This window comes from Podarcis raffonei, chromosome 13, assembly GCF_027172205.1.
Source record: "Podarcis raffonei isolate rPodRaf1 chromosome 13, rPodRaf1.pri, whole genome shotgun sequence".
NCBI lineage: Eukaryota > Metazoa > Chordata > Lepidosauria > Squamata > Lacertidae > Podarcis > Podarcis raffonei.
In genome coordinates this window covers 29942423-29957577 of record NC_070614.1, presented here as the reverse complement: position 1 = coordinate 29957577, position 15155 = coordinate 29942423, and the positions used below count along the sequence as shown (strand labels likewise).

The 15155-nt window shown below is 40.3% G+C and overlaps 2 protein-coding genes and 1 pseudogene across 2 annotated transcripts; 2 read left to right on the top strand and 1 right to left on the bottom strand.

The window, feature by feature from the left end:
* Positions 1 to 1088: 1088 nt before the first annotated feature.
* LOC128400199 (olfactory receptor 10A4-like) lies at positions 1089 to 2033 on the top strand. The gene has a single exon (XM_053362288.1). The coding sequence runs from the start codon at positions 1089 to 1091 to the stop codon at positions 2031 to 2033; it is 945 nt and encodes a 314-aa protein (XP_053218263.1).
* Positions 2034 to 4859: 2826 nt separating this feature from the next.
* LOC128400379 (olfactory receptor 10A4-like) lies at positions 4860 to 7843 on the top strand. The gene is made up of 2 exons (XM_053362559.1): positions 4860 to 4879; positions 6811 to 7843. Exons 1-2 carry the CDS (start codon positions 4860 to 4862, stop codon positions 7841 to 7843), a joined length of 1053 nt encoding a protein of 350 aa, XP_053218534.1.
* A 2179-nt stretch (positions 7844 to 10022) lies between these two features.
* On the bottom strand, positions 10023 to 11010 carry LOC128400378 (olfactory receptor 6M1-like; annotated as a pseudogene).
* Positions 11011 to 15155: the final 4145 nt, after the last annotated feature.

The window sequence follows — 15155 nt, the reverse complement described above, 5'->3', positions numbered from 1 at the left end:
TCCAGAGCAGGGATGGGTGGATTTGTCAGCTTTGTTTTGCTGGAGAACTCCATTACAAAATTCACAAAAGTGTGACTTTCAAAGAATGGCTGTGGTTTTGTTTACATATTGTTTTGAGAAGTGTGGATTAGGTAAGTTCACCATTAAATGGGTATTGAATTCAATTTCTTCCCCATCCTTATTCAGGCGTACTAGGTTTTTTTCTTGTTTCTTGGTTTGTTTGTTTTTTGGAATTCTACAAAATGGGGATATTTGTCACAATTTATCAAAAGAAATGTTAATTAGCCTAATGAAGAAAGCACAGGGTCACATCATGCAAGGATAAAGAACTGACACCCTCCCCAGATGATGTTGGACTACAACTCACATCATCCATCAGCATCTCTCTGGAATTTGGGGGTATTTCAAAATATGTGTAGCTTGCCATTTTTAGTGTCATGTGACTATATGGGACAGGTAATTTATTCTGCAGACGCAAAACAGTTCTTGTCGTTAGAAGAGTTAAATTTAGAACATTGGTTTCAGCATTTATGAAAGAAAGGAATCTTTAACATGCATTTCAAGGAGTTTAGAACTGAAATATTTTAATAATAACCTTATATAAGCTATACTTGTTTGTCCAATGACAGCCTCATAATGCCAAGTTTTCATTTATTGTTTTCCTCCTCTGCTCCTTTCCTTTATAGATGTTATTTTCTATTCTACAAAGAAAAATGATGGCTCCAAATGAAGACTGGATGTCCAGTGAGAAATGCAGCTGTTATACTGCAAAAGCATATTGGATTTTTTCACTTTCCCATAATCTGCACCATGCCACGGTTTCCCAACATTATCACCATGTTTTGTGATGCATCTTAACATGCATACTTGGAGATCAACCTGAGGTGCTGTTGCCACAACCAGAAACATTCATTTTTGAAAAGCATTCCAAAAACTTTGTATTGTGGTGTAGCAATTCTTAAAGGTTTGTGCAGTATATTGTTCTTATCACAATTCCTTTGAGTCTGGTTAGCATTACAGGAAGAACATACCGGGGGGGGGGGGGAATAACCACCCCCTTCCCTTAACTTCTTAGTAAATAATAAAGAATGGCATGGACAAACAGTAGTGATGTCACTGAGTTTATTTTGCTGGGGTTTTCTGATCTTCTTCAGCTGCAGCTTCTGCTTTTTCTGGTATTTGCGATTATGTATATTGTGACCTTATTGGGAAATATCACCATCATTTTGCTCACAACAATTGATCCAGCCCTTCAAAACCCCATGTATTTCTTTCTCAGGAATTTGTCTTTCTTGGAGATCTGCTTCACTCTAGTTATAGTCCCTCAAATGTTAGTGAACCTCCTTTCAGAGAACAAAACCATTTCCTTCCCTGGGTGTGTCATGCAAATGTATTTCTTTTTCTTTTTTGGAAGTTCTGAGTGTTTTCTCCTGGCTTCCATGGCTTATGACCGCTATATAGCCATATGCAGCCCTTTGCACTATACAGTAATTATGAAAAAGAGGTTTTGTATCCATCTGGCCCTGTTCTCCTGGTGCTCAGGAATTCCAGTGGGGACAGTTCAGACAACATGGCTATTTAGTTTTCCATTCTGTGGTCCCAATAAGGTCAATCATTTTTTTTGTGATGGTCCACCAGTGTTAAAACTAGTCTGTGCAGACACTTATCTGTTTGAGCTGTATGCTCTCACAGGAACTATTGTAATTGTACTATCCCCATTTATCCTAATCTTGGTCTCCTATGTTCATATCATCACTACGATCTTACGAATGCCATCAGCCGAAGGCAGACACAAAGCCTTTTCCACTTGCTCCTCACATCTTGTTGTGGTGACTTTGTTCTACGGCACAGCTGGGTTAACTTATTTCCGACCCAAATCCAGTTATTCTCCAAACACCCAAAAGCTGTTGTCCTTATCGTACACAGTTGTCACTCCCATGCTGAATCCCATCATCTACAGTTTGAGAAACAAGGAAGTGAAAGAAGCCATGAAGAGACTTTTGAGTAGAAAAACACTGCAATTGCAGCTGTAATCCCATGAAAGACTGGAAGGGTTCCAGGGATGTAGTTCAGTAGTGGTGCATCTGTTTTGCATGCAGAAGGACCCAGGCTGAGTCTTCAACAATGACAGAAAGGGCTAAGAGAAACTCAGTGTCTGAAATCTTGGAGATCCACTCACAGACAATGTAGACAATATTGAACTAGATGAACTAGTGGTTTGATTGCATATGGCAACTTCCTATGTTCCTTACTCACCTGCACCTACCCTACAAAGGTAACAGATTGAAGTATCCCTTCAGTTATTTCTTGTTGTTGCATTTTAACTTATCTCCCTGTTTTGAAAATATATTTTGAGAATGAGATATAAAGTTATAAGTGACCCCTTCTGTTGCTCTGTGATTGAGAATCTTGATAGAAAATGCTGTATTCATAGAAACAGATATGTTAGGACTAAAGGTAAAGGTAAAGGTAAAGGTACCCCTGCCCGTACGGGCCAGTCTTGCCAGACTCTAGGGTTGTGCGCTCATCTCACTCTATAGGCCGGGAGCCAGCGCTGTCTGGAGACACTTCCGGGTCACGTGGCCAGTGTGACAAAGCTGCATCTGGCAAGCCAGCGCAGCACACGGAACGCCGTTTACCTTCCCACTGGTAAGCGGTCCCTATTTATCTACTTGCACCCGGAGGTGCTTTCGAACTGCTAGGTTGGCAGGCGCTGGGACCGAATGACGGGAGCGCACCCCGCTGCGGGGATTCGAACCGCTGACCATGCGATCGGCAAGTCCTAGGCGCTGAGGTTTTACCCACAGTGCCACCCGCGTCCCTATGTTAGGACTGGATCCACTCAATTCCCTAGATTGCCATAAAGTCAGGCATAGCCAACGCCCTGCTGACATTGTTTAATTCCAGTTCTCATCAGCCCCAGCCAACATGGCCAAAGGGCATGGAGGATGAGAGCTGCAGTCCAACAACTGGAGACAAGCCCTGCATAAGTGTACAGCTATTGTGAATGCAGCTCTCCACTCACTGGAGGACTGTCAACAGGGAAGGAGGGATCAGGATGCACAGGGAAGGCATTGGGGACAATGTGAAAAATGAATGGACCAAACACTTTGTGGTGGTTGTTAAAAATATTTTGTGCCATTGCTTGTTAGCGCTGCAAATAAGAACATGTATGTGTTAGGTTGGTTGGTTTATGTATTTCCTATGTATGAACTTCAGTGCTTTATTTTTTTAGATTGTCTCAAGGTGTTGGATCCAAAGATTCTTGTCCTGCTTTGAAACACACTTCTTCCAGTGGAATCATCTTCCTTGGAAGAAGCTCCTTCTGTTGGAGAAAAGCAGCCTTTCAATACAACCCATTATGGGTTGCTATCACAATGAAGTGATAGTTTCCTACAAAACTGATAATTTATACAGAACACCATGCCATGCTAAGAACATAAAATCATAGAGTTGTGGAGCTGGAAGGACCACAAGGGTCATCTAGGCCAACTACCTGCAATGCAGGTACCTTTTGCTCAATGTGGGTCTCACGTTGCTTCCACCATGTGGTCTGAGCCTGTATCTTGGATACTGCTGGGGGTGGTGGGAATACAGCCCTCTGTCTCATTAACTGTTGTAAGTACTGATGACAAAATGCACAGCTGATGAAGACAGAAACCCATATCAGAATTAAAATTAATCTAGAGTGTTAATCTACTCTTGTGGATAGGGGAAACAGCATATTACTTTAAATATGTTCTATTGCACCCACAAAATGTCAGTAGGGAAAACATCCCTGTTAACATAATTGTATCTGTGTTTTCTGAAAAGTAAACATTGGTTTAGTCAGATATTGTACAATTAGCATTAACTACTCTAGGGAGAAAGAAGAGGGGACAATCTAATCCCAGGTGTCACTTAAGGAAATTCATATAATCAAACTTGCTCACCAAAGCACAAATCTTTCACAATCTGGGTGGCTCCTAAGTGCCTAAGATTCTGCAGGTAGGCAAATAATTTATTCGTTTTTACTTAGCAAACCTTTGCCATGTAGCTGCTTTAATCAACAGGAAATTTATGAGTTCAACCTTAGTGTATTCACATATATGTCTGGGTTTTTAATCACCTATTCCAATTTAGGAATAAGAACATAAGAAGAAGCTTGCTGGGTCAGGCCAATCTAGTCTAGCATCCCATTTTGACTGTGGACATTGTGTGATTCTTCACTTTGATTTATATGATATAACACTAATTTAGAATCAGCAAAGCTTCCTTTCCATTTCATACTGTATTCTGTCCACTTGCATTAGCCTGCATTCTACATCATTATACATGATAAATGGAGAATTCACATAATTTTAGAGTAAACCTCCATAATTTTAGTCCACCTCCAGCCCCTGTCCAGTACAGCACTTTTGCACTTTCAGCATCCCAGATAAATAGCATATCATCCTCTGGTTAATTGCTTCCAGTGAAGGAGATTTCACCATCTCCAAATGTAGTGATGTGTACCCATCGGTACTTTTCCTATGGCTCCCCTCATCCCCTGTAGATAATACCATCAGTAAAGTTGGCAAAATTTGATATAAAATATACCATCAATAAACTATCATGACCCTGGTGCTAGTCTTTATCTTAAACATAATCTAAAAGGTTTGTGTAAAAATTCCTGACCTCTTAATATTAAAGATTAGCACACTAATTTGGTCTTATCAGCTAACTTTAATTATCACCTCCTGTAAGAAACAATCAGGTTACACACAAACACACACACAGAGAGAGAGAGAGAGAGAGAGAGAGAGAGCACAATCTTCCTCCAAAAGTAAAGTCACGATTCAGGAAACAAGCAAGATAAATGGTCTTTTCTTACTAAGTTTATGGACAAGGTCTGGACAAGGTAAACAAAACAGAGGAACTCGTAAGAAATGAACAAATGATTAGTCAAAGACCCCTCCCATTTCCTCAGTGCTTTTTTCCAAGAAAATATGTGCCAGAACTCACCATGAAGTTGTTATAGTAAGTTGCTGGGTGATGCAGGTCAGTCCCGAACAAATACCAGTGCCCCTAGTTCTGGTGCAAGTCAAATTTATGTCCCCGTACCCCTCATTCTCTTATATTCAGGTGGATGGCTAGGACAGCTCAGAACAGTAGAGGCCTGGCTGGGAAACTTAAAGCCCACCACCACTAAATGTGAGACAGATTGAAGAAAAGGAAATACAAATTGGCACTGCCCCATAGCTTCACCAATCGTAGCTAGGAGCAGCTAGGCGTCATAGATGTAAAATAAGTGTCAACTCACATACACTGGACAGCTTGAGGAGGAGCCTACAAAGAACTGTGTGAGCCTACAAATAACTGTGTGACTAGCCCTGTGCACTCAAGGGGTCTTTGAATTTGTATGTCTTGACCGGGGCTCCCACTCTACTGCCCACCATGGCAGCCAGGTTGAAATTGGGAGAATTCCCAAAGCAGTTTGTGATATGGTATTAAAGTCTGCAGGGAAGAGATACTGTATTTCACCACATAATCGTTACATTTTTATTTTTATTTCCAAAAAGGGGTGGGTGGTGATAATGCAAGAAAAAAGTGGGTGTGGGGAGAGCATTTGTGTACTGCTGGATTTGGGGATGCTTGGGAGGAGACAGATCTGCAGTAAGAAATCCTACATGCCCTGCCCCGTGAGCCCCACATGGAGAAGCAGAAGGCCCTCTACACTGGCCCTGCCTCAGGCATGCACCCACCTGCTGCTTGCTCCCTGGCACAGGCAGTTACTGGGTGCTGGGCAAATCTGCAGGTCCCAGCTGTGTGCCTCCGGGCAGGACCTCACCACCATCCCTTCCCCTGCCAAATTTCTCCTCCATTGCTGGGTCTTGGGCTTGGCCTCCTCAGCTGCCACCGCTGCCTTCGCTCCCTGTGTGGGGCTGCCTCATTCTCCATGGGCTGAGGGCTGGCTCAGCCAACAGGCAAGGCCCACAGGCAGGCGTGGGCCCACAGCAGAACAGGAAGAGCCTGGGAAACAGCTGCACCAAGAGCCATTTAATTTTTAAAAGCAGAGAAATGCTGTTGAAAGTAAACAACAACTTCAGAGCAAATGAAACACCTCACTCGCAAGGGATTTTCATTCTTTGGAAAGGTATTTTCACTCCTGCAATGATTATGCGTTGAATCCTTTGGGACTGATTTTAGGGCCCCCCAAAAAAGGGGTATAGCTATTTTGCAGTGGCAATAATTATTTGGTGAAATACAGGTAGATCATTCTTGAGAGAAATCTAAACAAATAGTTTGCAGAGGTCTTATTTGAAATTACACTTGCAAATTAGTAAGTGGAGCATTTCAGTCATAGAGCCAAAAGGTATGGACTATCTCCCCGCCAATTCTGTAAATGTAATGGTTATGTTTCAAATAGATTTTTCCCAGCCACAGTTAAACATGTAACATATTCCATCTAACAGTTTCTCAATGAGGGAGTGAACAACTCTCCTACACACACAATAGTATTTTATTTTATGTGAAGTTGCTACAAGAAATTGTTGTGTAATGCAGGGTATTGGAGAGGGAGAGATGCATTGAGAACAAAATGAGCACATTAAAGAACAAGACACTAATTAAAAAAGTGATGGACAATTAGACTGAGTGATGGACAATTAGACTGAGTCAACTTTTAAAGACTGATGACAATACATTCCCCCTTATCCTGCCTTAAACTGCCCATATTTGACCTGTCCATCCTTTATTGCTTTCTATATCATCTACTAACAGAAAGGAACAAGTTCAATGGTTGAAGAGTGGTAAAGAGACACTACCATCTCTTTAGAAAATTGCTTATAGAAGAAGGAACACCCCGACAGCTTTATCTGACAGTGTTCAAGACATGATGACACAGACTGAGAAAAAGTTAATTACCCAAGACAATTGGACCAGTGTTACAGAATTCATCCTTATTGGCTTTTCCAATCACCCTGAGCTTCAGGTACCTCTTTTCATCCTCTTCCTTATCATCTATGGAATAACTTTGTCAGGAAATGTCCTCATTGTTCTTGTCACAACCTTGGACCTTTCACTTCAAAGCCCCATGTATTTCTTTCTCCGGAACCTTTCTTTCTTGGAGATCTGCTTCAATTTGGTCATTGTCCCAAAGATGCTGGTCAATTTTCTGATAGAGAACAAGACCATTTCCTATGCTGGCTGTGCCACACAAATGTATTTCTTCTTCTTCTTTGGTGCAGCTGAGTGCTGTCTTCTTGCTGCCATGGCATATGACCGTTACATTGCCATCTGCAATCCCTTACGTTATCCAGACATTATGAACAGAAGGACCTGCTTCCAGTTAGCAGCTGCATCATGGTTCTCAGGCTTCCCTGTCTCTACTGTACAGACCACATGGATCTTCAGTTTGCCATTTTGTGGACCTAATAAAGTCAACCATTTCTTCTGTGACAGTCCCCCTGTTCTAGAGTTGGCTTGTGCTGATACTTACATGTTTGAAATTGAAGCTCTCACGGCCACTGTGCTCTTCATCATGTTTCCCTTCCTCTTGATTCTCCTCACATATGTTCGCATCATCACCACTATCCTGAGCATGCCTTCAGCAGAGGGACGACATAAAGCTTTCTCGACATGTTCATCTCATCTCGTAGTGGTTACTTTGTTTTACGGTACAGCTACATCTACCTATTTCCGGCCCAAATCCAGTTACTCACCAGATACAAAGAAGATCCTCTCCCTGTCCTACACAGTCATCACACCCATGTTAAATCCAATCATCTATAGCCTGAGAAACAAAGAGGTAAAAGGTGCATTGAAAAGGACATTGTGCAGGAGAATATTTTCCCAGAACACAATATTATTTGTTGATAATTAACATAGATCTGGCATGTGCATGACTTGATGACTGTGATATAAAATGGTGATTTGGATGTATGGATGGGCTTTCTTTTATCAGCTTTATATCTTATATAAATTTATGTTATAATTATTTTCAAAAAGTATCTTCAATTTTTAGGAAAATATATATCCAACCATTTGAAGAGTACAGGAATTACAGGGAAAATACAGCATGTAATGAACTTTTATTGTAAAATATTATTTTTATTAATCAACTAGCTTTCTTGTTTACAATTATTTGCCAAGACTTGTTTCTTTCTTAATTTCTTTTGATTGAAGTTATTCGGTTGGATGATAGCACTGATGAGAATAAGAGTCAATCCCATGAAACTACTGTTACTCTATGTGCAGTATAGCTATTAGGGCTGTACATTCTACCACCTCTTCAGCATGGGATAATGCTTAATTCCTGTATCCCATATCTCCTCAGAAGGAGTGACCCTACTATTAGGCAAAGAGAGGTGTCAACCTCAGGTATTGAATGCTGGGAGGCAGGGAATGGCAGTGGTAACTTATTTAAGATAGTGATAGCATGCTCAGAGAATATTGGCCCTACCAGCTTACTTGCAAAAGCTACAATTTCCAGACTATCTTCAAAGGCAGTCCCATGTAGAATGCATTGCAATTGTAAGCTTGAAAGTTGGCACTGCATGAATAACCATGGCTAGCCTATCTTTATCCAGAAATGACCACAGTTATCACATCAACCAAACCCAGGCATAGGCCTTCCTAGCCATTAAGGTTACCTGTCCCTCAAGTGACAGAGATGTTTTCAGAAGCACCTGCAAGCTATTAGAATTTCAGCTCCAGTCGTCCGAGCTGATATGGCTCATCTTCCTTTGAGCCCAGCAGAGCATTAAAACAACAAAGTCCACAATGGAAGGATGAGGCAGGTATGGGCTACATTGCTATACCTTATTACTAAGCTATGCAGAGAGCAAAGAAATATACATCTCCTCTCTGTGAGAAGCAGAGAGCAACTGAACAAAGAAAAACGAAAGAACAAAGGAAACAGGAAACCAGTAACGTCACATCCCGTCTCCCTTTCCCGTGAGAATCCAACAGTATCTGGACTGTGGAATGTAAACAGTCCTGTGACTACAAGCAGCTGCTCAGTGAGGAAACAGAAACTAACACAAGCTACAAACCCGCTCCTACTTGTTTTCTATTTTTTGGGAAATTTTTGATACTGATTTGTTTGTGAAGGACCCCCTTTGGTATATATCAAAGTATGCTGGATATAGTCTGGGGCGCACTGTTTACATGGGACTCTGGCTTGCTAAGAGGGCTTCTTCTAATGTGAATTGAGAGTGTGTTCTAGTACCCAGCTACCATTCCCATACAGTTGTGCACTGAAATTTGGTTGGTTTCCAAGCAAACACAAGCTTGCTAATAGCCTCTTTTCCACCTCTCCCCATCCCCTATACTTCCTAGTAAGCAGTAGAAATATGCATGTGGGTGGGTGTGAAAGTGCAAAGGTATATAAAGTAGAAGAGTGCCTAATGCTTATAAAAAAAGAATAATTTTAAAATGAAAAATAAAGCAAATTAATATACTTTATACATCATTAATAACATTCATAAAATCAGCTCCATTTCAGTTTGGAAGCTCAGAGCAAGACTTGAAGTAGCTTAGAGGAAGTTACTTGTACACCCCCTTTATTTATTGCATCGGATAAGGATGAGGCACAAGAAAAAATGGCCAAGAAAATTGATAATTGCATATTCCACTATTAATTATTTTGTTATGGGCATGTTGGAGAACAAGTCAATGATTCTTAATACTTGGGAGCTACTTTTCAGTTCGCTCTGCCCTGTTCACTTCAGTTTGAATATGATGATGATTACCAGTGTTCATACTTCCCATATGTTTTGACACAGTTCTCTGCTCAAACAACAAATAACATGCATGTTTTGAGAGAATTTTTTTTTAAAAAATTATTTTGTTGTGGAAATCTGAATGCAAACATATTTTATTGGATATTTCTATTTGGATTAAAAAGAAGCTGTAGACCGATGTGGCAATGAGATGGGTTGGATCACACACTTCCTAAAGTTACATGGAGCAGAAATAGACTAATATGCCCATCTCTGGTTGCAAATCCACACGTCCGGTACATATGATGTTCCATTTTCACCGTTGCAGACATAATTTTCTCAGCGACTGAATTCACTGGGAAAATCAAACTTCTTAGCAATCTGCACTTTGAGGATTATTTTTTTCAATGCTGCTTTCATATCCTTATTCCTCAACGTGTAGATCATAGGGTTGAGCATTGGAGTAACTACACTGTACACCACAGCTATGATTTTGTTCAGGTCAAAAGATGAACGGGTAGTTGGACTTACATACATGAAGATCACTGTCCCATAATATAAAGAAACGACAGTAAGATGGGAGGCACAAGTGGAGAAAGCCTTGCGGCGCCCATGTGAGGAAGGTATTCTCAATATGGTTATACTAATGTATATATAGGAGACAACAGTGGACAGGAATGTGCTCAGAATCACCATAGCAGAAAGGAAGAATACAATCTTCTGTGTAAGAGATGTGTCTACGCAAGCCAGTTTTTAGTAATGGTGGAATATCACAAAAGAAATGGTTTATCACATTGGGGCCACAAAAGGGTAAATTCACCACCACTATGGCAGCTACCATAGGGGCCAGACAGCCTCCTGCCCAGCAGGCAACCACGAGAAACACACACACTCTTTTATTCATGATTGTTGAATATCTGAGCGGATAGCATATGGCCACATATCGGTCATAGGCCATCACTGCAAGGAGGAAGCACTCAGCTGTCCCAAGAAAAAAGAAGAAGTAGGACTGTAGCAAACAGGCAGCAAAGGAAATTGTGTGCACCCCCATCAACAAGATGGACAGCAGCTTAGGGACTGTTGAAGATGTATAGCCAATGTCCAAGAAAGAGAGGTTTCCCAGGAAGAAGTACATGGGGGTTTGAAGGTGGCTGTCTGTCTTAACTGTTATGATTATGATTATGTTGCCAGTCATTGTAAGAAGGTACATAGCAAGGAAGAGAAAAAAGAGGGCAATTTCCACCTTCCGAGTATTAGGGAAGCCCAGAATAATGAACGTTGTCACTATGGTATGGTTCAGAGGTTCCACAAACCAGTATTCTTGCATCTACAACAAACAAACAAACAAACAAACAAACAAACAAACAAACAAACAAACAGTATTGCAATGTCATGTCTTCTTATTTTAAAAAAATTCCAGTAAATATCACCAAACTATGCAAGACACTCTTGGCTTTGTCTCCATCCTCTCCTCTCATTAAGGTGCAAGCCTGTACACAAACACAGAAAGGGCGTGGGTATGGATAAACTATTGAAAATATTAATTTGAAAACTGGAAATAATATAAAGTTGGAACAGATGCTGCAATCATAGAATTATAGAACCAATTTCTAGACAAAATGTTCCAGCAGAATTTTGGAAAGTGCAAAATTTCATAGGGTTTGTTTGGGTTTTTGCGTGGATAAAACAGTTAAAGATTTCTTTTTTACAATTGGAAACAACATTTCTGGATGTGACATTTCTATGAGAAGTCATTGCACAATGGTAGAGCATCTGCTTTGCATGCAGAAGGCCCCAGGTTCAATTCCTGATCTCTCCAGGTCGTGCTGGAAAAGAATCCTGTCTGAAACCTAAGTAGCCACTGACTGGCAGTGTATATAATACTAAGCTACATGGACCATATGACTCCATATAAGACAGCTTCCTATATTCCTCTAATGGAAGAATGGAGATACCATGAATTTTAACCTAGTGCAAAATATTAATACAGTTTCGGAAATTATTTTTGAAAGTGGGAATACAATTCTTTTCGAAAGTGGGTATACAATTGTAATAAAATAAATTAATAAACTCTTCAGTAGCACTTCAGTATTATTGTATCTTCTTTGGCAAGAAGCATTTCCATTTCCATCTCCTCCCCAATAACTGAGGGCTGGGATACAAAAACTGTACCTGAAATTCTATGCAAGTAAATTGAAAGTCAAGGAGGAAGAATCTGTCCAAAGATACTTTTGTTGAATTGTTGACAGGTTTGTTTGGTATTAATAATATTCTCAGGCTGCAATCCAGTGCATGTTCAAGGCATGTGCTTTGAACTGAATAGGACTTTGCAAGTAAACCTGCATAGAATTCTGCATAGAATTCTAAGCAAGTTTATTGAGACACCAGAATATTATTATTAGGAGAAGTGATGTGTTGCAATTAAAACAAAATATTTGAGGTGACATAATCAAACTAAAGTTGTCTTTAGGAACAATCCTATGCACAAGAAACTGACATAAAGTAAGCCAGGCATAAGTTAAACTGGTGAAGGTTTCACCAGATCCAAACTCAGTGCAGGAGATGGGCTTAAGTTACACCACCCTATTTGCCGGCTTAACTTTTGCAAGGTTGCCAAGTCATGTGATCAAGCTGGCCTGGGATTTAGCCACATCCTCCTCACTGGTCCTGGAATGCCCCGGAATGCCCCTTTTCACTGTTTATGCTGATTTAAGATCTGCTGGGTTTGGCTCACCTGGTTAGATTCCAGCCGAGCTGGGGTGGGGTAGATACAGCAGTGTATCTCCAGCTAAGCCAGGAATGGGGAGTTATGCTGTCATAGCCTTGCTATGCTAGGAACCCCTCAGCTCAGCCAGACAAGTGCTGGATTCTAGTCCCACTCATCCCAGGATATATTACAATATAATTCTTCTCCCTGGCTCATAGATTTCAATAGGAGGAAGTTAACCATACACTTATTTTGGCTGGACTGCATCCTGAGTTTCTTAGCCTTAGGCAATTTGAATGCCTAACATTTACTGATACATTTAGATTCATTTTATTATCTATAAATAAATAAATAAGTCCATCTCACTGGACTATGAAGGACAAACATATTGATGGAGGGGGGGGAACAATAGCAATAATGATAAAAATGAAATTAAATCCCAGATCTGAGTCACTGCACACCAAATTAACACACTGAAACCAAAAATGCAACAGACTTACTATACAGGCTTAAAATTGTCACTTGGAGTTCTGGGTCTGTTTTTGACCTTTGTGTCTATTGTCAAAAAACAAATTCATAAACAAGGACTATTGTACATGAATCCAGATATTTTATAATAGTTGTTTACAACAAAAAATGAAATAAACTATAGGAGATATCATCATAAGCAGTGTCCTTTTATTCCAAAGCACTGAGCACTGGCTGCTATATCAATTCCTATTAGTAGGATTAGTATCTCCAAGAATGCATGTCTCTTGGGTTTTGAACAATTTAGCCTAGTGAGAATTAAATGTATTCATGTGTTTTAATGATGAGAAAATAGTATCTAGGCAAGCAAATATAGGTTATCTTTTCAAAAAACCAAACAACCCAAAGATTAACCCAATGTTTTCTTCCCAATCTATTCAGATGTCTCCTGTTGCTTTCAAACACCACTTTTCCCCTTTCATTGTCTCTCCGTACTCTTTGTCTCAAAATATAACAACAGAATACTTTACTTATGAGTAAAATAGATCTTTATTCAGGCAAGTAGCTGTATAGGCTCAACAGTACAGAGGTACCTTGGTTCCTGAATGGCTTGGCTCCCAAACAAATTGGCTCCTGAACGCCGCAAACCCGGAAGTAAGTGTTCCAATTTGTCAATGTTTTTTGGAAGCCGAACATCCAACGCAGATTCTGACTGAGTGCCGGAAGCTCCTGCAGCCAATCGGAAGCCACACCTTGGTTTTCGAACAGCTTTGGGAGTTTATAGACTTCTGGAACAGAATAAGTTTGAGAACCAAGGTACCACTGTATAGGTTCAGCAGCAGATAAAGGAGTAGAGACAAGAGTTCAGGAGCCAAACAGGCATTCAGAACTTGAGAGAAATAACAGAGATGTCCCAACAAGCTTTTGAAGGTGAAAACATGGTAGGCATCCTACTCTCACCTACGGAGGTGAAGCCTGATTCTCAGTGAAAAGACAGCGCTATTCCCTTATGTTTCCTCTATAGCCTCTGCCTTCTTCTGCTCAGCCAGTGCTAGCAGCTGGTTGATGCCCTCCCCTCCTGTCACCCTTGTTTTTTTGGGTTTCTAAAAATGAATTTAAAGAGATTTTCAGCAGACTCCTAACAGTGGACTCCTAAGGCCTACTCAGTACTGGTGCCCTCCCTATGGAGCATCCCTTCAGATGTCAAGGAGATAAAGAACTACATAACTTTTAGAAGACATCTGAAGGCATCCCTGTATTGCGATTTTTTTAGGTTTGATATTTTACTATGTTTTATATATGTTGTAAGTCACCCAGAGTGGATGGGGAAACCCAAGCAGATGGGTGGGGTATTAATAATAACAGTAATAGTAATAGTAATAAGTATAATGTCTTCTAAGAAGTAAGTACAATTGGATTTAGTGTGGCTCACTCTTAGGTAAGTGGGGTTGCAATAGAAGTTTCAACGTGCAATCCTGTATTGCAATGTTTGTCGACATTGGTTATAAATCTGCTCTAATAGGATAATAGTGTTAAACATAAGAAATGAATTAATTAAATTAATGGTAGTGTACTCAGAGTAAACCCATGGAAATGAATGAATATGTTAGTCTTGTCTATTAACTTAACGGGTCCACTCTGATTAGAACTAGTATTGAATACCACCCTATCTGCTTCAGTTTTTCGCAAAAGCAGTCCCTATTCCTGAAATTAAAGGGGCCTGCCTTCACATGCACTTTTCTCATAAGGTAGATGACCAAGGAAGATGTAACCATTTAATTGTCATCTCCTGTATCTTCTCCATCTCTACAGTGTGGTTTTAGGCTGATATAAAATGAGATCCAACAATATCATAGATGTGGGTGGAGATCGTATTTTAACATTGAATATCTCCCCTCCTCAGTACCTTTCACTTCAAAGGCCCATTAGTTCCAATCATACATTCCATTTAATGAGACATAAATTGTCAATTAAGCAAATAGTCAGGAAGTATGGCACTGAAAATGAAATGAAAAGCATTTTGCTGCTCACACAGTTTTTATTCTGAACAGCTAATTATTCACAGATAAGCACATAGGAGGTTATAAGGCTCAGCAAAAGCATTATATAGTCCACTTCTGGTCTTGCTGACTTGCTGTTCATTGCTGGAAGCAATGGGAATCACTGCAAAATAATTCTCTTGATGGTTCAATAAAATTAGGGTTGCAATGTGTCCAGGAAAACGTGGACATGTCCAACATGCCCTTCCAGGTGGATTTTTACATTTTAAAGGAAATGTCAGGGGGGTTGGGGCTCGG